At 46.2% G+C, this 24804-nt stretch overlaps 1 protein-coding gene across 1 annotated transcript in view; it reads left to right on the forward strand.

The window, feature by feature from the left end:
• LOC142584684 (seizure 6-like protein 2) overlaps positions 1-24270 on the forward strand; it is a 207318-nt gene extending 183048 nt beyond the window's left edge. Inside the window, exon 7 of the mRNA XM_075694871.1 lies at positions 16334-24270. Within this exon, the coding sequence (XP_075550986.1) occupies positions 16334-16789 (456 nt within the window). The 3' untranslated portion in view covers positions 16790-24270. The remainder of the gene's footprint in view (positions 1-16333) is intronic.
• The last annotated feature ends 534 nt before the right edge of the window (positions 24271-24804 follow it).

Raw genomic sequence — 24804 nt, forward strand, 5'->3', positions numbered from 1 at the left:
ACGTGGGAGCGAATGGCGTACCCATGCTAGTGCCGAAAATTTGCAGGTAGTGTATAGAATCGAATTCGAAATAGTTGAGCGTGAGAACTAACCTAAGGAGCGATAAGTAAACTTCAGGAGCGTGCGCTTGGAGATTGATTGCGAGGGATCTAGAAACGGCTTCAATTCCTTCACTCATGGGAATGTTGGTGTAAAGGGCAGAAACATCCAAAGTGACTAGAATAGCGCGGTCAGAAAGGATTAGGTTGGCGTTGATGCCGTCGATAATTCGAAGGAAGTGCGGCGTGTCTTGAACGAAAAATGGGAGGGTAGTGGGTATGTTTGACAGGTGGGGATTTAAGAATTTGGATAGCGACTCAGTAGGTGTGTTGTTATTAGACACAATAGGCCAACCTGGGATTTCTTCTGTAAATATTTCTTCGACCGGAACTTTATGTATTTTAGGAAGAAGATAAAAGCGGCCTGCTGTTTTGTTCTTGGGCATCATGAAGCGATATTCAGATTGCGTGGTTAGTTCCCTGGACCGGAGGTCCGCTATTGCGCTTAACACAATATTGCTGTAATTTGAAGTTGGGTTAGAATCAAGTTTTCTTTAATGGGTGTGGTTGCTCAGTTGTTTAGAGGCCTCATTCTTGTACTTTTCTATAGGCCAGATTACGATACTGCCGCCTTTGTCTGCTGGTTTTATTACAATATCATTCCTTTTTGCAAGTTTTTTAAGGATTTGGTGTTGAGCGGGGGTCAAATTTTTGCGTTTCCGGCAATGCCGCGTTGACTCTAGAATTTCCTTTGATATCAGTTTTAAGTATAAATCGAGGTCTGGGCACTGTCCGGTTTCCGGTGTCCACGTGCTAGGTGGTCTAAGCGAGTCTCTATCTTCTTTTCCTACATCTGATCTACCGAAAAAGAACTCCTTGATGCGCATGCGTCGTGAAAACTCTGTTATATCTTTGTGGAGTTCGTGTTCGTTTACTGCGTTGTTCGTCGGACAAAACGTTAGACCACGTTTCAGGAGATCAACTTCTTCGGGGCTTAGACTCTGGGATATGTCTACTACATTGCTGCAGTGCTCTGGATGCTCGCCTGTAGGACTGTCGGTGGAGCTACGTGCTGCAGGGGTTACATTAGTTTCTTTGGGTGGATCTGCAGCTATAATATCTTTGCGCTGGTATTTATCTAGTAATTTTTCCTCCTTAGTTTGGGCGATTGTTTAAGTTCTCTTCTTTCCATTTCAGTTAACTTTATGCTGTCGAGTTAATCAGAGATTATCATAAGTTGTTCTTTGCAGTGTCCTTCGAGAATGTCGATAAGGGAGAGCGATGCATTTTCTAGGACAGCATTCCACTTTAATAATAGCCTGGAGGGTAAAGAACCAAGGGCGCATCTAACCTTAATTCTGAAACCTTTTGGGATTTTCCTCTGTTTAATGCAGCTAGTGTAAGTTTTTAGGTGAAACCTGTAATTTGTTTGTTTGGCGACGAGTTTGCGGGATTGAAGGAAAGGGCGAGATTTGTTGTTGCGTGTGCTATCCCTAGTGCGTGGTAGTCATTTCTGTTTGGCTCGGGCAGACCTCCGGGGCGAAAAATCTTCAGGTGGTGTCTTTTTACGCTTAATTTTCTTGTCGAGGCCTGCACCGATCTCTGTCTGCGTATCGGTTTGCTTGTTAGTGTATGTAGCTGTTTGCGTGAAGGCTTCGCGGGTGGTTATGGGCTTCCGTATGCGCGCACGTTGTAAAGGTGGTGTTGGTTCCGCGTCCACCGTTTGTGTAGATGCTTCTTGGGTTCTAGCTTCGGTGGAACGTGCGTGCGAGCTGGTGTTGAAAATATCAGGCGTGTGTTCCTGTGTTGGAGCTAACTGGGACGCAGGATTTATTAGTGTTGTAGGTTGCGTCGATTAAAAAAAATTCCTGAGCCTGTACTTGATGTTATTAGGGATTACCTTGACGCCACAAAAATTGGGGTGAAGTCCGTCCCGGGCGAGCAGAATGTCGGGGTTCTGGTGTATTTCAGCGTGGTGGATGACATCGACGTTTTCGTGTTGATTTCCAATGTCAAGAAGAAAATCATTGAGCTTACGTGTTCCTAGTGCGTGAGCTATGTGTCGCTGATTGTTGAATATGTGGCCTGTGTTTGTTTGCGATCCTGGGAAGTACTGTTGCCAAGGTGATTTCTGCGTTTGGTCTGTTGCTGTGCAAATCGTTTATGAGCGTTTTCATGGCCTCAACTGTGTTGTCACCGGTGTCGTGGTTAAGGCCATTAGTCCCGCAGTGAATGAAGAAATGTGTGATGTGCTGTGGTGCTGCAGCAATGAGGTCTCGGATGGTGTGTGTTGCTCTTTGATGCTGACTTAGGTCATGGGGCATCACAACACGAACCTACGTAGTGACATCTGTGTATGGATGTAAGTGTGAGCTGGAATTGTCTGCTTGGATTTTGTTTCCATGACGACGACTAGTCCCCTTGTTGAATTATCTTCAGCCTGAGATATCACCTGTTTGTCTACCGTTATCACATTATGCCCATTTTGCTGTGAACTTGTCATGTTCTCTAGCTGGCAAGCTCGAATTTGAGGTACTGCACAGTGCTAAGGAAATTGATTCAGAGTGGGTGGTACCACCTCTGCTTCTTTGCAGCTGCGTGTTACATGAGAGAATAAGTTGTACGTAGATGTCTATTAGCAATAGCGTAGGTACTGAAAGGTATTTCATTATGTTCTAGGTCATTGGTGTTGTCTGGCCTCATTTGCATCATTTTTTGTCGCATGCTCGTTTACATGCAAAAACAAATGTGGCCTGTTCTAATGCATGCAAGGACTGCCCAATAGCTCATGATGTTTTGAGCCACTCAATTTCAGTCTTGGCTGCACTTGTGGATTTTCAACTGTACTGAAGCTTGCAAAATGCTTGAATTTCCTGTCAAACTGGTTTGCTTGTTTGTATGCAATTTATTGAATTATTTCACTTTCATTATGCTAATAGTCATTGATTGTACTATCATGCTGGCACATTTGATTCTGGAACTGCAATAAATTTCCAGACTTTTATTGCTTTGTCATGGTTTTTGCACTCGTCAGACACAATCTACTAAACACACACACAAAAAGAACTCCCTTCGACCTCTTAAAATTCCCAAAAGGCGCATAATAAACTCCCAGACCTACCTGTAAAAGCTCTAATAAAGAGCTAAAATGCACTCCCAAAACATCTGTTTAGAACTCCCTTAGTAAAACAGCTCCATAAAGCTGTAAAAACTCACTCCCAAACATTATGCTATATGTTCCCATAAAAAGCAAAAATTGAACTCTCAAAACTATCCATAAGTGCTCCCTTAAGCGGAGCGCCCAATATATGGGAACGGTTGCTTCCAGGTTTACACATAAGCACTCCTACAAGGACGTAAAATAATTTCCCAAAGGTATCCTTCTAAACTCCCTTAAGAAGCCAAATATTTCAGAAAATATGTACGTAAGAACTCCCATCGCTTCTATAAATTCCCATAAGAAGCAAAATAATATACCCATGTCAACTTGTAAAAGCTCCCAAAGCTTCTCATAAGAACTTCCATAGTGCTGGTGTTCAAAAGAGAAATGAAAAACTCCCAACGTTCCCCATACAGACTCTTGCAACCACTCAGGGGTTGGTGTTCAAAGGAGAATTAAAAAACTCCCATAATTCCCATATAGGCACCTGCAACCACTCAGGGGTTGGTGTTCAGAAAAGAATTAAAAAACACCCATAATTCCCCATAAAACCACCAAACACAAGGGTGTGAAAAGAAACTCCATTCTAGTGGAGGATATTGTCCTACCTTAAGGGCTGAAGTTATGCAACGAGGCCAAAACTCCCTAAAAGGGTCAAACCTGTTTACAGTGTGGAGTATCCGGAACCTGTTTCCTGCGTGAAAGTACGCAATTGCTAAGAGCAAACTATGTGAAATATATTGTTGTAGTGGGCTCTCTGTGCGACGAATAGGAGCATAACAGTGCGAGGATTCAATGCAGTGATCGCACGGGTTCGCAGCGACCGCGTGCGCGTCTCCTGCGTGCATTCTTCACGTTCGCTGCGAGCGCGTTTTCGCTCAGTGCCGTCAGCTTTAGCTCGCAGCACATGAGCAGCACACAAGAAACCATTGTTCCGTGAACGCTAACAGAGCTGTTCAGAAGCAATTTCATTCCAACTAGGGACTTCAGGATGAGAATTTTTTGCTAGAAGTTGGGTCACATTATAAGTATTTAGTATGCAGAAAGCGGTCCCGTAGTCAAAGAATTTATCGGGACCTCATGTACAAGAACAGTTATGATAGTTAAAATCTCAAACCAACAGTAGCATAAAATAAAGTAGTATACAAGCAACAAGAAATGAACGTTAATAGGAAGCTTTAGCTCGGGTGCTGCCTCCTAAATGCATGTAAAAAGAGAATTCGTCTTTCTCGGCAACTACTGTACGAAATTTGACGCGGGTCTAGCATTTAAAAGAACAGCTTAAAATCTAGTGACGGTTTGTTTCGAATTTTTCATTTAGGTCGCTCATTTTTATTAAAAATTGGTAAAAATCGCAAATTTCCTACAAAAAGAACGAAACTATCAACATTACAACTCTGCAACTCGGCAATAAAAAATGATATCACCAACCTGTGAATTGCATGGAATATTACATTTAAAGCGGACAAAATTGGTGTGTTACACATGAATTCGAAAAAAATTCGCAATATTGTTACGCGAAGAACGAGTCAGTAAGACGAGCAACTATTTGCAGGTTATATTTACAATGGCGGTTGCAGCACTCGCCCGTTAGATTCACAGCGCGAGCCCAGTTTGTTCTTACTCCTATTTTCTCGAGTGATGGCGATCACGCGCCTTGTTCAAACAATCAAATCCACACGCGTGTACCATAATCCTCCGGCGGCAGAAGCGACGTCCCGGAGCGTCTAAATGTCATCACTGGGAGGGTGATACTACTTCAGTCGTGTAACGTGCACGACATCACTGGACTGGGGATCAGATGGGGCGTGAGGGGCGATCTCGTACGTGACGTGAGTGACGTCACGAAGCACTCGGTATGGGCCTCTGTAACGAGACAGCAGTTTTTCTGACAGGCCGACCTGACACGACGGAGACCATAGAGGCACCAAAGAACCAGGCGGGAAGTGCACGTCTCGGTGTCGCCGTCGTACAAACGCCTTTGACTGTCTTGGGATTTCAGAAGGCGTTCACGCGCAATTTTCCTTGGCGTCAAGTGTATATTCACTGGTCGGTGCCGCATGAACAGGGAGGGTTGTGTCGAGGGGCAGCGCTGGTTCTCGGCCGTACCGAAGAAAAAATGGGGAATAAACAGGTGTGTCGTGCCGCGATGTATTATAAGCAAATGTGACAAACTGTAGAGCGAGGTCCTGCTCAGTGTGGTCTCAAGAGACATATTTCGCGAGCATATCTTTGAGAGTGCGATTGAGACGCTCCGTGAGGCCATTTGTTTGCGGATGGTATGACGTGGATAGCTTGCGCCTCGTGGCACAAGGCTGCAGGATGTCCGCGATAACTTTTGATAGGAATGTCCGGCCACGGTCTGTGATAAGTTGTCGTGGAGCTCGATGTAATCAAATCAGGTCGCGTAGAAGAAAATCGGCGACATCTGTGGCGCAGCTTGTAGGAAGCGCTCTGGTGATGGCTTAAGCCGTGGTCACAGCGATCCACCTGTTCCCAGAGGTAGAAAGAGGAAAAGGGCCAAGTAAGTACAAACCAACCCGAAAAAATGGTTTTGTGGGAATGTCTAGCGGTTGAAGGTACCCAGCAGCGAGCCTCGATGGTGTCTTGCGTCGCTGGCATTTCTGACACGTAGCTACGTATCTTCGAATGCAGCGAGCAAGCCCTGGCCAAAAGATGCGTCGGCAAATCCGGTGTAGGTACAGGACACGCCCAGGTGACCAGCAGTGGGGAGGTCGCGAAGTTCGTGGAGAACAGCCGAGCGAAGGTGTTTAGGAATCAAAAGGAGTAATGCAGGGCCGTCGGGGTGAACGTTGTGGGGATAGAGTACGCCATCTTGAAGTGTGAATAAGCGAAGGGAACTGTCGGCGAGTGAAGATTCCAGGCGGTCAATGATGATACGCAAGGACGGGTCACGGCGCTGCTCGTCGGCGACATGGAGCAGTGGAAAAGCAGATAGGCGTTGGTGTCAGTAACAGACGTAGACGTCGCGTCTTTGACTGGGTAACTAGAGAGGCAATCTGCGTCCTGGTGTTGGCGTCCCAACTTGTAAGTCACTGGGTAGCGATATTCTTGTAGTCGCAGGACTCAATGTCCGAGCCGTCCAGTAGGATCCTTGAGCGACAAAAGCGAATGATGATCTGTGATCATGATGATCTGTGATTACTGAGAAGGGCTTGCCATATAAATATGGGCGGAACTTTGAAACAGCCCAGACGAGAGCAAGACATTCGCGCTCGGTTCTCGAATAGTTGCGCTCTGCAGCTGTCAGGAGCCGGCTAGCGTGGGCTATAAAGCGGTCGTGTCTGTGTTGGCGTTGCGATAAGGCGGCACCAATCCCATAACCACTGGCATCGGTTCGGAGGACCTATGTAGGTGCGCACGGGTCGAAGTGGGCTAAGAGCGGTGGATCGGTGAGAATCGTGATAAGGCGTGAAAATGCGGCAGCCTGAGAGGAACCCCACGTAAAAGGCACGTCTTTCTTCAGAAGTTCAGTGAGTTGTCGAGCGATTGCTGCGAAATCTTTCTCGAACCGTCGGAAATAAGAACAGAGCCCCACAAAACTCCGGACGTCTTTGACAGACTCAGGTACAGGAAAAGACGTTACTGCTCGAACCTTCTCCGGGTCGGGCTGTACTCCGGAAGCATCAGCGAGATGGCCTAGTACTGAAATCTGTCGGCGCCGGAAGTGTCACCGCGATGAGTTTAATTGTAGTCCAGCTTTGCGGAAGATGTCAAAGATAGCTACGACGCGCTCAACGTGTGTCTCAAATGTACGAGAAAACACAAGGACGTCGTCGAGGTAACAACGGCAAGTGGACCATTTGAAACTTTGAAGCAATGAGTCGATCATCCTTTCGAACGTGGCGGGGGCATTGCATAAACCGAACGGCATAAACTTGAATTGGTACAGGGCATCTGGAGCGACAAAAGCGGTCTTTTCTTGGTCTTGCTCATCGACGGAAATCTGCCAATGACCAGATCGAAGGTCGATGGACAAAAAGTATTTGGCACCGTGAAGACAATCAAGAGAGTCGTCAATTCGTGGTAAAGGGTAAACGTCTTTTTTAGTAATTGGGTTAGGTGGCAGTAATCAACGCAGAAACGCCACGTGTCACCTTTTTTTTTTTTGATGAGCACGACCGGCGACGCCCAAGGACTCGACGAGGGCCCAACAATGCCTCTGGCGAGCATCTTGTTTACTTCCTGCTGAATAACTTGCTACTCTGCCGGGGACACGCGATATTCTCGGCGGTGAAAGGAAACAGCATCACCAGGGCTTATCCGATGCTTAACAAGGGACGTCTGACCAAGTGGTAGATATTCAGTGTCAAATATGTCACAATAGGAAAGCAAAAGTCGATATAGGGCGGCTGCTTGGTCACATGCGAGGTCCGGAGCCACCATGGGACGTAATGGGCCGTCGAGGTTCAAGGCATCCTGCGGGTAATCAGGAGGCTCTGGAGACGCGTCGGATGGAAAAGCAGTGACGTGGTCGTTTGTCACTGACCGGAGCGTGGCCACCGCTATGCCTTGAGGTAACACTTGCTTCGTCAAGCCAAAATTTATAACGGGGAGACACATCCGATTCGCGGCAAGAGTTAGGATGGAGTGTGGCACAGAGATGTCGCGCGCCAGGAGATCACGAATAGGTGCGACGACATAGTTGCCATCAGACACGGTTGCCGTTGAGACCAATCCGATGATGCTTAGGGCTTTTGCAGGTAAGCGAACAAACGCTGTAGTGCAGAGGGTGTTCGGTTGTTCGGGGCGAACGTCTGAAAGAAGAGGAAGCTCGAGGCACAGCGTACCGGTGGAATATTCGATGAGGACAGAATGCGTCGTCAGAAAGTCGAGCCTGAAGATTAAATCATGAGGGCAACTGGTCAGCACGGTGAACAGGACTGGAACTTGGCGGCCAGCAAATCCTATGCGAGCAGTGCGCATACCCCTGACGGCAACAGTGGCGCCATTGGCGACGCGTACGGCTCGAGTGACGGCAGGCGTAAGAATGCTTTGAGGCGATGACATAGGTTAGCGCTCATTATTCTCTCTTAGACTCGAGTATCAAAGCCTTCAACGGAACACCTTCTTTTTTCAATTGCATTCGGGCACTCTCCTTGTGAAGCCATGGCTACAAAGCAAGGGCTTCTTTGTTCCACGGTCTGTTAACTGCATCGTATGTAAGAAACCTGAAACTATTGAGCACATCTTCTTGGATTGCCATGACTCCGTTTTCTTGTGGGATGTTCTCAAACGAACTCTGAAGAAAGAACTGCCGTTAAGTACTTTCGGTATTCGGTTCTTACCATGTACAGACACAGGGGGAGTGCCGGCTGACTTGTTAATGCATTTGTGTATGAGCAGTGCGTGGGACACGCGTATGGATGTCAAGAATGCCCGCGTAGATGAAAGGTCTGCGAGGGAACACCTAAGTGAAAGTCTTAGGTACACGCGTGATGCCCTCAAGCACATGATTAAACCTCCAGAGTGGTTTCAGGGGCCTGACACTTTGGTGTGTGTGATATCTTCTTTGAGGGCCTTTTAAATATGTACAGACTCTCGAAATCATGTAATATTATTTTTCTGCACCAAGTGAACTACTTTGTACGCGTTTGCATGGTGTTGTAATTAGGTAATAAAGAGAAAAGAAAAAAAAAACGATCTACGTCTACTTCAATTAGGTTTGTTTTGGTGAAGAGCGTCAACGGAGGATTTGGACAGGACGAACGTGATGCAGCACTACCTCCAAGAGCTGCATGGCCTACTTTTGCTTCCGTCGATTTGGCGAGAAAAAGCGGTGAGGCTGAGGTGACGGAAAGCGACGGCGTTGAGGCGACGGCGTTCGCACGGAGGAGCGGCTGTCAGGGGCGTCAGAAGTAAGGTACAGATGGTAATGTGAATAACGGCGAGCGTCGGCATATGGGCGAGGAGCAGGGAATGAGCCCCAGTACGGCGGCATCCAGGCGGGGCGGCAGTGGCGGTATACATGACCAACGTGGTGGCGGAAGCAGATCGTTTTGTCGTCTGGGGTTCGCCATTCGGCAGGATTGCGTTGTCTGGGAGCGAAATACTGGTCATTACAGGTTGTGGACATTGGAATGGGTGCCGAATCAAGTCGGGAGACAGAGCAGGCGGTAGGGATGCCAAGGTTTGCAATTTCTTGCCGCACAATTGCTTGATTAACGGAAATAGTGGGGGTCGCTTGGTCAAAGGTACCGTCAAGGGGTCGTGGATGAAGGGGGGCTAGACTCGCCGCTTCAATCTCGCGGCGAACGATACGTTTGGCGTTCTTTTGAAATGGTCGTGTAGCGGTAAGAGCGGAGCAAGAGGATGTGGCAGGGGTGTTTGGGAGCCGGGAAAACTGTGGGACGACGCGGCGGTTTTTGGCTACCTCGAAGCGGCGGCATTCTTTGACGATGGCGTCGACGGTAGAAATGTCGTTATAGACGAGCAAATTGAAGGCTTCGTCCGCGATGCCTTTTAGGATATGGCCCACCTTGTCAACCTCGGTCATGTGCTCGTCGACTTTCCGGCAAAGCGCGAGCACTTCCTGTATGCAGGAGACATACGATTCGGTCGATGACTGGACACGGGTGGCAAGCTCTTTTCGCGCAGCCTGCTGGCGACCTGACGGGTTGCCAAGTAAGTCGGGAAGCCGCTCTTTGAAAATGTCCCAGCTGGATAGCTCCATCTCTTGGATGCGAAACCAGACACGCGGTGTCCCGTCCTGATAAAAGACGACATTGGCAAGCAGGATGGTAGGGTCACAGTGGTGGCTTTAGCTAACACGCTCATACGTGCTGAGCAAGTCGTTGACGTCAACGTCATTTGAGTGAAGAATGTCCCAAGATCACGGAGACTAGGAACCGTAACGTACGTTGTAGTTGCAACCGCAGGTGTAGGTGGCGACGGGGTGGTTCCATCGGAAGCCATGGCTGAGAAGACGACGTTGCAGCCGCTTCGGTGCTCCGTGGCGAGGACGGGGAACGTTCCACCTCCACCAGAATATTACGCGAAGGACGAGTCAGTAAGACGAGCAACTATTTACAGGTTATATTTACAACAGCGGCTGCAGCGCTGACCGGTTAGATTCACAGCGCGAGCGCATCTTCGTCCTCTTTTCTGGAGTGATGGCGCCCACGCGCATCGTTCAAACACTCAAATATCACACGTGTCTAGCAATATGGAAATTGAGCTTTTGCAGAACCCTTGTGCGCAATGTGATGAATTCACGAAGATATATATTGACGTACTGAATTGGTCCGCTTTGAATGATCTAATGGATGCCGTTTACAGAACCTGGATATCTGTTCTTCACGCACAGCTATCAACTTGTAAACTTCGTGGTTCTATTTTTGTTCGGACATTCAAGGTTTTGAAACTTTGTTTAACAAAATTCAGCCCCTAAATAGAAGTTCACTAATATAGTCATTAGAATTTAATTTTCTCTCTCAAATGCGACAAATTTCATTTAAATCAGTCCAGGGCTTATCTCAGAAAATCATTTTTGTGTTTTACATCTATTTGAATACGCGTCGACGGAGTTAGACAGGAGCCAAATCACTTCGGATTTATTTAAAATGCCTGAGAAAGGAACACCTCAAGGAGCTATATTATCTCCTCTTCTCTTCAACATGGCGATGCGTCACCTCGCGCGCGATCTGGATCGGATACCCGACCTAGGTTACACGCTCTACGCGGACGACATCACGCTGTGGACGAGCAGAGGTTCACTAGGGGATAAGGAATATACGCTTCAAAGCGCAGTATTAGCGGTGGAGAAATTTTCTACATGGAGTGGCCTGAAGTGCGCACCCGAAAAATCTGAGGTCATCCGGATACACGCGAAAGGCTACAAATCCAGAGGATCGATTAACATCGTGGTTGAGGGCCAATCAGTCCGAGAGGTACCCACGATGCGAGTCCTGGGTTTGTGGCTTCAGAGCGACGGGAGAGCACTACAGACAGTCAAGATCCTCAAATCCACAGCCCACAACATAGCCCAAATGATACGTCGCGTGACGTATCGAAAAGTGGGAATGCGAGAAGACGATACCCTAAGGCTCGTAGCGGCCTTAGTGGTTAGTCGAATCACGTATGGCTTTCATCTATTTAACTGGACTAATGGCATTTTGGGAATTACATAAGCTATCATACAATTTCAAACGCAGGTTTTTTTCCCGAGTCTTTAGGTCCGACCACTGGAGAGTATCTTTAGCCTCTGACATGCTGAGTATTCGGTCGTTGTTTGCTAGGGCAAACCTGGCCGCCCTGTTTTGTATTTTTTGGAGTTTGTTAATTCTGAAGTGTAAGGGTTCCAACATAGTAGTCAAGTGCTGATCGTACACGGGTGAAATATTATTGTTGCTTCAGACCATTGTGTATGGGACTGAATTTCCGCCTCAGAAGACTGAGAACTGATAAAGGGTGTATGAGTGTCGAATGCAAGTACCAGCAAGCCGGCTTACGTAAACATGGCATGCTGACCGACAAAGTAATGCCAATAAATTCATTTCTGTTGTGCGTGATAAGAAAAAAAAATTCAGCGCAAGCCTGATAATTTATTCGCAGGTCACAGGTATCTCTAAAGCACACCGGGCTCTTAATGCAAGAGTGCGTTAATTCATGAAATTCTAGGTTCACTTGCTTTGCGATGATTTAGCCATTCGGTATGTGCCACTGAGTGTGTGCCCGTTTTTGGCCAGTCCTACCAAATGGGTGTGTGCTGCCGTGAGACAGAAAATACAGAATCCCTTAATGTAGCTAGATGTAGGCCGTACTTATGTGGGCATGCAGCTGTCACTGCTTCCATCAACAAGCATTACACTTCGCCTGTGCTTCTGACATCGCTGCACAGATGTGTTACGCTTTGCATCCGCCTAAATGTGTGTGTACGTTTCTGCACACCTTGCGAGCATAAACATGAACATTTCGTAAGGTTAATGTAGCAACTTTCGTGGTGGATAAGACAAATTATTGCGTATGACTGCGCGTTGCTTAGAATTATTGCAGACACGTGTGTACGGATCGCCGTTATGTATGTAGCATTTAGTTGACCGCTTCACTACAGCTTCGCTTCCCATTGATTGCATAATGAGCGTTGGATCTGCTTTTGTGTACGTCTCGCTGGCTTCAATCGATGAGAAGACAGGCAAACACGACGAGGTTGAGTGCTCCTTGCATTTTGATGCCTTTTAGCTTTCACTTCAACAACGATAACAATTATTGTGGGTTCCCGAAGGGAGATCTTTCAGATCGAATAGAATGCGGATCCAAATGTTTCAGAAGCGAGTCGAGTCTAATGTCGAATACTTTCGAATAATGAATAGCTGTTATGAGAATTAATATAAAACGATTTTCACATTGCAGCATTGTTAAAGTTAGCAAGTCTCTGTCATTGCACAGTGCATTATGAAGTGTCCTTTATTAAAAGCACAAACGGAGCATTAGAAGCAAACAAGCGTTTCCCTCGCAAGCACAGGGCTCGTCACAGAGTGCGAATGATTGTGGTAAAGCAAAATGCAACATTGTTTTCAGATTTCAATTTCTTAAGAAGCGAGAGTATAAGCCACGTGAGAGCCTGTGCATATGGGCTGGGTGGGTTTCATCTCCCTAGAACGGAAGCCCTCGGAGACTGTTGAATGGGGTCCCTTGTGTGTGGCATGTTTTTCGCTACCTCCCCCCCCCCCTCCCCCACCAGCGTCCTGTGAACATCCCGAAGGAGGGGCGCTTGGCCGCCCATGGCGATGTCATTCATTAACGCGTATCGTGGTTCCAGAGGAGCTGCGTAGTATCGAAACTAGCAAGGTCGGATTGCTGCAATGCGAGGAAACATCGACAGCTAATTTCGTTTCGCTACTCCTCGTGGCTGACGACCTCGACTCCAGACGACAACTGCAAGCGTGCATCATTTTCGTCGGCTGCACGTTGTTTCTATTTCGGGTGTCCATCACTGGAAATGGGAACCCTGCTGCCTTTCTGGGCGCCCTTTCGATACAACTGATTTCGCGTTCCGACGCTGTGCCTTGTTTTGAATTTCTTTACAAACAGCCGAACAAACTGATATTCAAGCGCTTGTGCTGTGGAGCGCGAGAAAATGGAAATTTCTTAGGATTGCTTCTGCCATGTCGCATGATTTTCAATGCCTGATGTTCATGAACGAGAACAGTTGATGCAAATACAGGCTAGCAATATTTGATACAAATACACAAGGACGCGGCCCTGCCAGAGCGTTGACAACATTTTCGGGTGACCAGTTTATGGAAATATTTTTTGCACTACGGAATAACAACATTGCGCCCTTGCTTCGCTGGAAGTATTTCTTTTCGCTCACTAAACCTTCCTGCGTCACTCTCCTCTCTTGCTACTGAGCGGACATCCACGTCGTGGCTCCAAAGCTTTCTTTCCCGACCAGTGGTCAATTACAGGAATTGTAATCGACGCTTATTATTCACAAAGGCTGATGAATGCCTTATCACCTCAATGCTTGTAGATTTCTTTAAGGGCGCAAGCTGAGTTGGTCAGATATTTTTCGGCTTTTATTGCATCCTATTGCATTTTTTCACATGTTTCGGTATGTAGGCGCAAGATGCCTACCATACCTTTCAAACTATGTACGTATAGGGTTTATTTTTACATCGCACTTTCACCCTAAAGGCCGAACAATGATTGCGATAGCAATTTATTAGACACCCATGCGAAATTAAGTTAGCAGTTTTCTAGCTGCATAAGGTGCTGTAAACATTAGCTTGCTTAATAAAAGATGTCATGCGCGCACAGCCAAACACGGAACACATCTCACTCGATGATCGCGGACACTCGCCGCGTGCGACATCAGGCCTTTAACCACTACATTTCTGTCGGAAACTGCCAGGTCTCCACTCAATATAGTAAACAGCTTATTTGTTGATCGATTCCGTTTATTGCATTGAAGAGGGTGGCATCGGTTTGACAGAGCGACAAGAAACGAAGATTCACCAACGATTACGATACTCCCTAATGCGAAATTTGAGCGCACCTCTTTACGTTGTTTCATTTCGCGATATATTCAGGCCTATAATTTGAGCGAGACATATAGCAGAGTCGGCAATCGTGAAAATTCTGATGTGCGGGTCAAGCGCGTCGGCTTTTATACATGACTTGTCGAAGGTTGTAGTCTAATCGCCGGTGTCACTTGGCTTCCAGAAGCTACTACACAATTCGCGTCATGTGTGTGAGCAGGTTACAATGCAATCGCAAATCATGATAACTGAAACAAGCGCGAACGACACTAAATCAAGCAAACTAAACGAGCGCGAGTGAGAGCTCACGCGAGCCGGCCATAGTAGGGAACTAGCGGTCCGGCTGAGAGCAGACACGAGCGTGCATCGAGCGGGTCCGCATGAAGCCAGTTTGCCGCGCTCACGCTGCTGAACAGGCCGCTCTCAGTGAGGCAGTTTGCGCAAATTGTCTCTTATAAATAGGGAAATAGGGAATTGAACACGGGGGCAAAAGAATAAAAAACGATTGCGACATTAGGCATGTGTGCCCTTTAGTGCCTCCAAACACTGGCACCGAGGACAACACAGGGCAAATTATTTGTGCTTAATGAATGAAACAAAGAAACGATAAATGAGTGGAAATGAAAGGGGACGAAAGAACAACTTGCCGCAAGTGGGCAACGATACCACAACCTTCGCATTACGTGTTCGATGCTCTACCAATTGAACTACCGCGGCGCCGTTTCCCCATCCACTTTCTTGGTTATTTATGTTTCCTAGAAGAAACGGCGCCGCGGTAGCTGAATTGGTAGAGCAATCGCACGCGTAATGCGAAGGTTGTGGGATCGTTCCCGACTTGCGGCAGGTTGTTCTTTCGTCCACTTTCATTTCCATTAATTTATCCTTTCTTTATTTCATTTATTAAGTCCATGTAACTTATCTTGTGCTGTCGTTGGTGTCAGTGTTTGTTGGCTTCTTATGATATGACTAATAAATATCGGGCCCATCGGTTAACCCCCTTTTGTTCCCTTTAATGCCTTGTGACACTGGTATAGTTTATCTGATTCCACTCAGGGGCGGGAAGGCTTACATTGGGCTGAGTGGCAGGTGTATCAATGTCAGGCTAAAAGAACACAAACAATAACTTAACCCTAATGCTTCACATCTAAGGTCGCATTGTTTCAAATGCGGCTGTAAACCTTTGTTTCAAGACACAAATGCCGAACCACACACGAAATAATTGAGGAATTTCACATTAAAAGATTAGGAGAGACTTGTATTTGCCAAGCATCAATATCTTGGTTAGAAAGCGAATTTCAATACTTTCTCAACACGTACGTCAATCTCAAGTAGTGCCTTTTGTTGTTTGGTTTTTATGACTTCCCTACTTCTTGATGTCTTTAACTGACAGTCTTTAGACCTTGTCGTGTTCATATGATGCGGTATTTGCGATGACTTAAATATTAGAATATGTAGTTGATAGCGCTCGTCCTGTGTTCTTGTAGTCTATGTTTGTCACTTCGCGCTACAAACCAAGAATATGTTTCCGTGCCAACTCGCCCGACTTTTTATCCTTGTAGCGTAATATATATATATACATATATATATATATATATATATATAAACACGTTAGCGTACTACAGCATCCCCGAGATTCTATGACGTCGTAGGGCGGCTTGGCCATCTTCAGTACTTTATTGTACGACACCTGCTGCACACAAGTGAGCATGGATATAGGAGCTGAAACGTACAAAAAGTTATTCTAAAAATTTGATTTTTATGCATAGTACGAATGAGCCTTTACGGCTGACGTGTGCAACTGCAGCAGAGGAGCACGTTCCTCCTTCTTAAAATAGCTAGGGCATGCAACCATTGTTTCGCTTAGCAGTAAAGTAATACGCCTGGTACGACTTGTCTGCCTAATATACTGAGTTTCAGTGTTCTCTTTATCACTGATGTAAGACCAGATGCGCTCGCGCGCTGTTTCATGTTTGCGCACTTTACTATATATATATAACGGGACGCGTCAGCGTCATTTTAGCATTCGAAAAACCTGGAACAGCTACATTTGACGGCTTCAGGCAGGGCCAACTAGGCTAGAGCAGATTATTCTGCAACTTGATGAGCGCTGTGATTCCTTGTCTCTGTTGCAGGATCGCTGGAAGCCATACGAGCAGGACATCAACCGGGCTGCAGTACTGGCGAAGGGGCCTCCACGCAAGCCTTCGGCACACATGGATCCATGGCGTCCCTCTGACAACGCCGCCGTATTGGTTGGAGAAGAGCTCCTTCCGCACGGCACCGAGCCCGGTGACGTCGCAACCTCCGGCGTCGATGACGACCTTGACATCCCGGATCGAGGTGGTAGCGATGGCATGGAGGATGGTCTCACGGTAACCATGGTAGCTGTCATCATCGCCGTCACTGCCCCTCTTGCAATCGCTCTACTGCTGCTAATTGTGCTCGTGGCGTACCGGCGGCGCTATCCTGTACGCATGAACTTCGGCCGCAAGTTTTCTACTTTTGAGAACCCGGCCTACGTACGCAAGGACGTCCAGGACCCCCGGGAATTGACCCGGCTTTCGATCGCTGACCGAGACCGCTTCTGAAGCGGAGAAACTGCTCGGCAGTCGAGTCGTTGCGGGGCAAAGCGAAATTGCCACGCGGATCCGGCAACACAAAATGATAGGACGAAGCAACCAAATGGTTATGGCCGTTCTGCTCATAAACGGCATATGACGTTTTTCTTGAATGTGGTGCTGCTTTTTTTTTTTGCCTCGTGACTTCTCCTGCTCACTTGATTTTTCAAAGGCAACATTTTAGCCCTTCTACCGTCGGAAGAGGCCCACTGGTCATTTGGCATTACCTTTGAACTCAACACTCCTTGGCCCGGTGACAACCCGGTGTGTCCAGCGATTGCCATGTTTCAGCTGATGATCGGTCTGTGGCAAAACTTTTTTCTACTGCCGTTGATCAGCGGACTGTTGGAGCGTGTGTGGTGCTGGAATGTGTTGCATAAGTGACAACAGGGGTGGATGGCGTTCGAGCTGCCTCCGCGTATTCTCGTCTTGGGCTGCTTTCTGCGGTGTTGCTTCGTACCTTCTCGTGGAATGCTCTCCAGGACTGTCGAGGGGGCGTAAAGGTGATGTGATCCGGGGATCGTGGACCTTAGCGTTCGAAAGGCTTTCGAAGGCCTGCACATGAGCAACAGTATCTTCAAGACAGCGAAACGCCCAGGTGCTGCATTGTGTGTGTTCGAAACTTCTTGAGCTCCGCCTCCGCCTAATATACGCGTGTTTGATTATTGTTTCTCTGAACGTACAACTAGTGTTCACAGGAGTCATACTTCTACCATTATTAACTTACTTTTCTGCATACGGAACAGCGCTTTATACACCAGGCAAATAATGAGCGACACCACGTCGTCAGCAATTTTTCAATCATTTTATTTCTTATTTGTGTACACGAGTATATACGAAGCAACAAACAAGATGCACAAGAATAAGCGTTACATCAACGGTATTCTTGCGTGCTAAGTGCCTCCTTCCGTCTTTCGTGCACTAAAACAGTGGTCAAGATGCATCCATAAAAGCGCGTTGTTTTTCAGTAAAGTGGACGCTTTTGCGTTTGCCCTGTAGGTCAATAATTAACTGATTATTCATTGTCTTTCTCCACAGCTGTTTACAGTGTTTAAAAAATTATTCCGGGATCTTATAAAATAGGAAGAGAGCTACTGTCGTGTCAATGAACGCCGAAGTAACTACAGGGAGCTTCTGAATCCTTTTTATATTGCCGACTGAACCGCTTGTTCAGGAAGCGACCGGTTGGCGCTTTGTCTTCATAGACTTTGCCTTCCTGTCCCCGTTGTTTCGCACGGGCAATTCCTTGTCCAGATAGCGGCAATTAACTGATCAGATCGTGCACCTGTGTTATTTTTACGCACAAAGGTGCAAGCTGCAGGAAAGCATGTAGCTGTTCTAGAGGGGTTTCAAAGGACAAACTAATGAATGTTAGCTGCCAGTGGTAGTGACCAAGAAGCAGAGATATGTCATTTAGCCGCGATAAAAAAACCCCGCCACTCTCAGTTTCATACTGAGAGTAGTAGGGTGCAACTGGCAGTAGCGTTTGCGTGGGTCGTCGATGCAGATACGAAACTAGCGTAGAATCACTGCGAGTGCACCTGTTCGCCTAAATTCAGCTAATGCGTTTTCCAACCCCTTTGTCTATTTACTTCCTGGGGTGCTTATACGAATGGAAATAGAATAATTGTGCGTCTTGTTTATCTAACTTTAGTAACATTAAAAATGATCCGAACATAAAAAAATGAATTTCCTATGGTGTCTGTTACTAGGGATATAATGCACATAAAGCGTCATGAATCAAGTGTCGCAATGAATTTAGTGCTGACATGTGCGCAATGAAATGACTTGTTGTTGTTGCAAAACGCTTAGCTATTCCGAAAACACGTACGCTTGAATTGTGAACGAAAGTTTCTAAACCCGCCGTTTGCTATGTCATTGAAGTCTTGCTAAATTGTTTAAAAAGTGCACGTCGTACCCACGATTGCTTGGTGGTTGTACACTTACAAAGGTCCTGTTACTCTAGCAATGTTATATAATTTTCCACGTCGAAAGAAAGATCCGATATTCAGCGCAGTTTCGCATGTCGCCATCGCGCTTCTCTCTGCGTGAATTCGGCTTCGCATATAACTCTGTGTCACTCTCCAAGTAGGTACAGATCGAGTCAAGAAACACACAGTAATAACGAGGCAGGTTTCAGGGCGTTCCGTCCGGTCCCACGCCTTATTTTGTGAAACACGTACTTGTTGGACCTATTGATGCAAGTTTTCTTTTTTTTAATCAGGAATTGTAGAGCAGCTAAAGAGCAGGCAATACAGAACCTACATATCTAGGCTGTGTCCCTGTCCATGTTGGTTCGGTTGTGCCTGATCTTTTGCTGCGCCACCATTCCGATAGTAAGGATACTTACACCGTCTTCGCCTGTGTGAGCTGTGCGTAGTTTTCACTTTTCGGCTCAAAATTACACAGGGACGGAAGGAAGAACACACGAGTCGAGAGCTCACTAAAATATGAATGCTTCTATTGAAGAAAAAATCGCTTAATATTAACAACAATAGCCCGAAACGCACACTTATACTGCGCACAAGTTCTTGCAAAAGGGGGGCTTACGTCGCTTACAAGGGCATAAAAGAACGCTATTAAATATTTCTGGAAAATTTTTCTGAAAATAAGCGTGGTCAACGAACTTGGACAGGAGAGAAATATTCTTTGAAATAACATCTGTGCAAAGCAAGTGCGTCTGACAGTGTTATTTGTTGTTTGCTTTAAACTTGCGTTCAAACTAAACGTTGTGTTTGTGATGAGCGGTCGTGTCGTAATGTATCCCTTCCGTCCCTGTCTGATTTTTGCACTGACAAGCCACACACTTGCCAACTCGCTACCTTGCCCTAAGTACTTGAAATGTCTCACTGACTATCCTGAAGAAAGGTGTCAGTTTCTATTGTAGTGCAATGAACATTGTGGGCTTTAAGCTGTGGGAAAGCTAAGTTACAACACGAAATCAATCTTTTAGCTCGCGTGTATTTGTCGTCTGCAAGTCATGTCTGATGCTGGTGGTGCAGGAAAGCCATGCCGCAGGACGTCCCAAAGCACCTTTTTATGGCATTTATGGTATAGTTGTTATTGCTTGTATACGCGTAGCGAGTGTATTATTGCGTCATTGAGATATTACATAGGCGCGGTAGACCAAAGAAATGCTCAACGGCAACGTACTGAATGAACCTGCAGGCTGCAAATGAGTGTTTAACGACGTCTAGTTGTAAGAGTGCACTTATGGCGTGGTAATATACAAGAGCGACCGTTATTGTTCGGTTGCGCATGCATATATATATATATATATATATATATATATATATATATATATATATATATATATATAAAAGATGTGTCGCTCACCCTGCAGCTAACTTAGCTTTATGCGACTAGGTGCGAAAGTATAGATAATCGCTGCGAACCTGTCACGGTAGCTTCCGTAATATTTTATGAAGTGGATGAATTTGGCGTACAAAAGCGCGATATGCACTAGCCTAATGTGACTTCCTTTTTTACAAAATAAAACCACGCATTTAGAACCGTAAACACATTTTAATGACAAGATACAGTTTCCTCCTCACACAACGGTAGGCTCTCAGTTGGAGAAGATCTACCTTCGTGTGCCAAACTTTTCACCCATGGAGGCGAATCTGGCGCAAGATAAAGTCACATGAGGACTGTGCGCAAAGAGCGCGACAGCATTTGAAAGAAAACTGTTATTTTCGAGGCTTCGGCAATTAGCTGCTGTTTGTTTGCAAGCGTCACCATTGCGAAGATCCAACCCACAACGAATCCTTTTTTGTTTCTCGCGGCAAGGTGTTATGGCGTAGGAATGAGGAGGCGCTATGACTCTGAGTTCAGTCCTGTTCATATATGTATGGCGCTACTTTTTGTGGCCCAAGCGGAGATCGCGGTGGCAGCTTTATTGGTTTAGTCCTCAAATCGTTTGGGGATCCGCAAACCTTCACATTGGGAAGGAGCATAGCGTTTATGAAAGTACTAAGCTCCGCAAATGAGAGTAATTGTTGTGTATATCGTTAACACGTGCGTCTTCTGTTAGCATACATTTTGTGGCGACACATGGCCCAGTGATTCCATGAATGCTTTGCCCCAGCATGCTTGCCCTCTCAGCCCAGAAAGGGGCACCACAGCTCAGGCTTTGAAAGAACTCATTGCTTGGGTTTTCCCACGTAAATGACCTGCTCCCTCTGTGCGCTATCGTGCCTTGAAGAAGACAAGTCCACTTGTCGAAATGTTGGCTCCTGTTTTCACCTTGTTCTCGTTTTGCTCATGAACTTGAATTTCCATCTTCCGCCTTCCCCGTGTTTTCCAAACATGAATTGTGTATTACAAAATTATCTAAGCATCAGGCAGCGTGTTCGTGAAATACGTTATTGTTGCACCTTGAGACATTTTTTTTTTGGCTTCCAGCTTCGTTCTGCGTCCTTGGTAGAGAAAAAATAAATGTATGTGTTTTTAGTACTTATGCAAGCAAACGTAGTCCGGCCTCCCTAGGGAAGTATCGCCAATTGAAGTCTGCTGGCGCTTCCCCATTTCCTACGCGAATAACAACATCTTCTTAGCCTCCTCCGTTAAGAAAGGGTTTCGTAGAGTATCAGTCGCCTTCACACGCATCGCCGTAGTATTGTGGCGTATTTCGACATCACCTGTGTGAAATTGTGGCACGTCAAAATATGTCCCATGATTTCTAGGTAGTTCTCTTGCGCCGAAAAACCACACTAGGTAAATTTTTATTGCGAGGAACGAGATTTAATTCGGCGAAGAAGGAATACATTTGTACTGCCTGGTGGCGCGTTATGAACTCATGCGTGTAAGCTGCTGGTCGCCGCGAGCAGTCAGCAAGTGCACAGCCCCTGAGATCCTTAACAATACCGCGCAAGCGGCGACCGCACGTCATGTAGATGCTGTCTAATGGTGAGAAGCGACTAGAATGACTGTAGCCTGTGCAAAACGATGGGCGAAACGAGAACAAGGCGAAAGCAGGAGCCAACGTTTCGACAGGTGGACTTGTCTTCAAGGCGACATATGCTTTCCTCGCCTAGGCAGGGTTCTCTTAAAGGGGAGAGGGCGTAAAGCGGGTGGGTACGGCAACAAGCGAAGGTGTGTTAGCGGCGAGGGTGTACAATTGAGAATAGAGGAGTGCTGTGTACAAGGCCACGGACGCGGCCGTTTGTCAATCACGTGCCAACGCCCGTCTGTCAGCCGGTGTGTCAACGGCGTGTACAACAGCCCTCTATTACCTGTTTCGCTAGTGGTCGTGGGCTATCGCGTCTCTGAAAGAGGTAATAGAAGGCGCAGCAGAAACCGGTGCTCGCGAAAACAAAATACTGAAATGCAATAAATAAATAAACATAAAGAAAAAAGGAAGGAAGAAAGAACGCTTAGAAACCAAACTAAGTGTTGTTCTCTATAGCTTGCAATTTAGCATAGCGAATACATTCTAAAGCTCCCTTTGAAACGTTTATGCCTGTTGGTTGCAATGTCTTGAACTTATGGATAAGGTATGAATCACTGTATTTTCTTTCTCTTTCAGAATGGAAATATTGCTATAATATCTAGAGTTTAAATTCATGAAACTTAAGACCTGTTTAGTTGAAATGCTAGGTGACGGCTTTGGGATGCTTTTTAGCTGTGTCCTCGCGATGTCCCTTTAATCTGACGTTCATTGATTGTACCGTTTCGCCGATATATTGTTTCTCAGAGAAGGAAGGTCCAAGCAGTGAGGCTGCACAGGAGCTGGCCCGAGCTCTCTGCCACCGGGTGGCTGCGGAACAGCCCGAAGGCGGGGGAATGAAAGATAGTGCAATCGCATATCATGAAATCACTGAACATTACAAACTCGAAAGCAGAGGCCTCCCACCTCCGGTTCAGTGTGTCTCCTACAACGAGGCCCCCATATTGCAAGCCGGTAAATACATCTGCCCATTTTTGGCCTATCTTACGTAGACAAGGGAAGAAAATGACGCCAAATGTAAAGATTGCGGCGAGAGGGGTAGGCTAGATCAAATAATATGGGAATGTGCCAGTTCCCCAGGGATAAACCAAAATATAGATAGTAGAGAAGCCTGGGACGTCTGGCTGCGGAGTGAATACCGCAACGTCCAGCTGCAAGCCATCCGCCTTGCGGCTGAGGCCGTGAAGAAGCAACTTCACTAGTCCTGGTGTAGGTGTAGATTCTGGTGTAGACTGTTTCGTCGCTAATTCCGACTGTCACACCAGAATCTGACAGACCGCCAGACTTTATAACAAAATATTCTGATGCACTCCCAAACAAACAAACAACATGCTACGAAAGTATCACCGAATATTATCAAGTAACCACCGTTCCCGGATGTACCAAGGGTCACCTATGGCCGCAACAGGAACATTAAAGATATGTTAGTGCGTGCAAAAGTCAGCCAACATCATTTCCTCGTAATAAAAGCATGTTGTCGCTCCAGGTTCAAAACATGCAGGTACCTTCAAAGTGACATTAAAATTAAAAGCACCGCAAATAGTTATACACACGAAATCTAGCTTCACTTGGACAAGTTCGGATGTGATTTATATGCTTGACTGTTCCTTCTCTGAGAAACAATATATCGGTGAAACGGTACAATCAATGAACGTCAGATTAAACGGACATCGCGCGGACACAGGTAAAAAGCATCCCAAAGCCGTCGCCGAGCATTTCAACTAACCAGGTCATAAGTTTGAGGAATTTAAACTCTACATCTTACAGAGAGTTTTTGGTTGTGAACGAGAAAGAAAATACAGAGAATCATACCTTATCCATAAGTTCAAGACATTGCAACCAAACAGGCATAAACGCTTTAATGGGAGCTTTAGAAAGTATTCGTTATGTTAAATTTGAAGCTGAGGGAACAACAGCTAGTTTGGTTTCTTATCGGTTTTTTCTCTTATGTCCGTTTTTTCTCTTTAATTTATTTATTCCATTTCAGCATTTTCTTCTCATTTGCGCCACTTGCGAAGAAAGAAATGCTCTTACGTAATACTCACGCTTATCACGCACACTTGTGCTCCGTTGCTTGCGCAGGGATAGTTTGCTCGTATATAAATGTTCATGGTATCAGAATCTCACATGGAAGCTCCTTCTGGGAAGGCGCCTTCGGTGTAACACTGTGTTAACCCAATTGACTAAATCGCGTGTGGTGCGTGAATGGTCACTGCAGGGCTGTCATCTACCTGTAACGGTTATCACGCCAAGATATGGTCTTAGGAGGAGTCTTGTGAACGTAGCAATGGTATTGCGTTTTAGTTTGCCGTTTTAGCTAAGGTTTTACCGTCTGTTACAACAGTTTTGCCACTGCACCATGCTTTAAAATGTTTTGTCTTCACTCTGTACTATTCCAACTGCAACAGTGAGGGACACAAGCGGATGAACTGCCAAAGCCCCGGAGAGTATGCTTTTCTGTTTGTATTTACGAGCCTTTTGAATACAAGTTTACGAACCCCTGTTTCCGCACAGTCTATTTTGTTGTGTTCTCGTGGTTGTGCGCGGCGAAGAGCGCAACTCTCTGCTCGTAGTTGTACGAACGCTAACGGGTTGCGTCACATTTGTTGGCTGCTGCTCGACGAGGCGAGCCGCACTGTTTCGCTGCTGCAACTTGCTGCTGCCGAGCGCCGCGTCGCCGGTCCAAACAACGCAAGCAAACACGTCAGGTAGACACAAGAAAACCACTTCGGTGGGACTCCTTTGAAAGTGCATTGAAAATATTCGCACTTCCGCCCGAAAGGCGAAGCAGCGATTGCGATAGCAAATTAGTAGAAAGCTGTACGAAGTAAGGATAGTAGTTTTATCGACCCTATAAACTTATAAAGATTCGCTTACTGACTAAATTAACAATGATGAAATGCGTAAGCGTGACTCAACGAGGACGGGGAAAGAAACAGACACACAGAGACAGCGCTGTCTCTCTGTGTCTGTTTCTTTCTACATCCTTTTTAGTCGCGCTTACACATTCTATAATGCATTCAAACCAACTTGCCCG

The sequence above is a fragment of the Dermacentor variabilis genome, chromosome 6 (genome assembly GCF_050947875.1).
Source record: "Dermacentor variabilis isolate Ectoservices chromosome 6, ASM5094787v1, whole genome shotgun sequence".
Taxonomy (NCBI): domain Eukaryota; kingdom Metazoa; phylum Arthropoda; class Arachnida; order Ixodida; family Ixodidae; genus Dermacentor; species Dermacentor variabilis.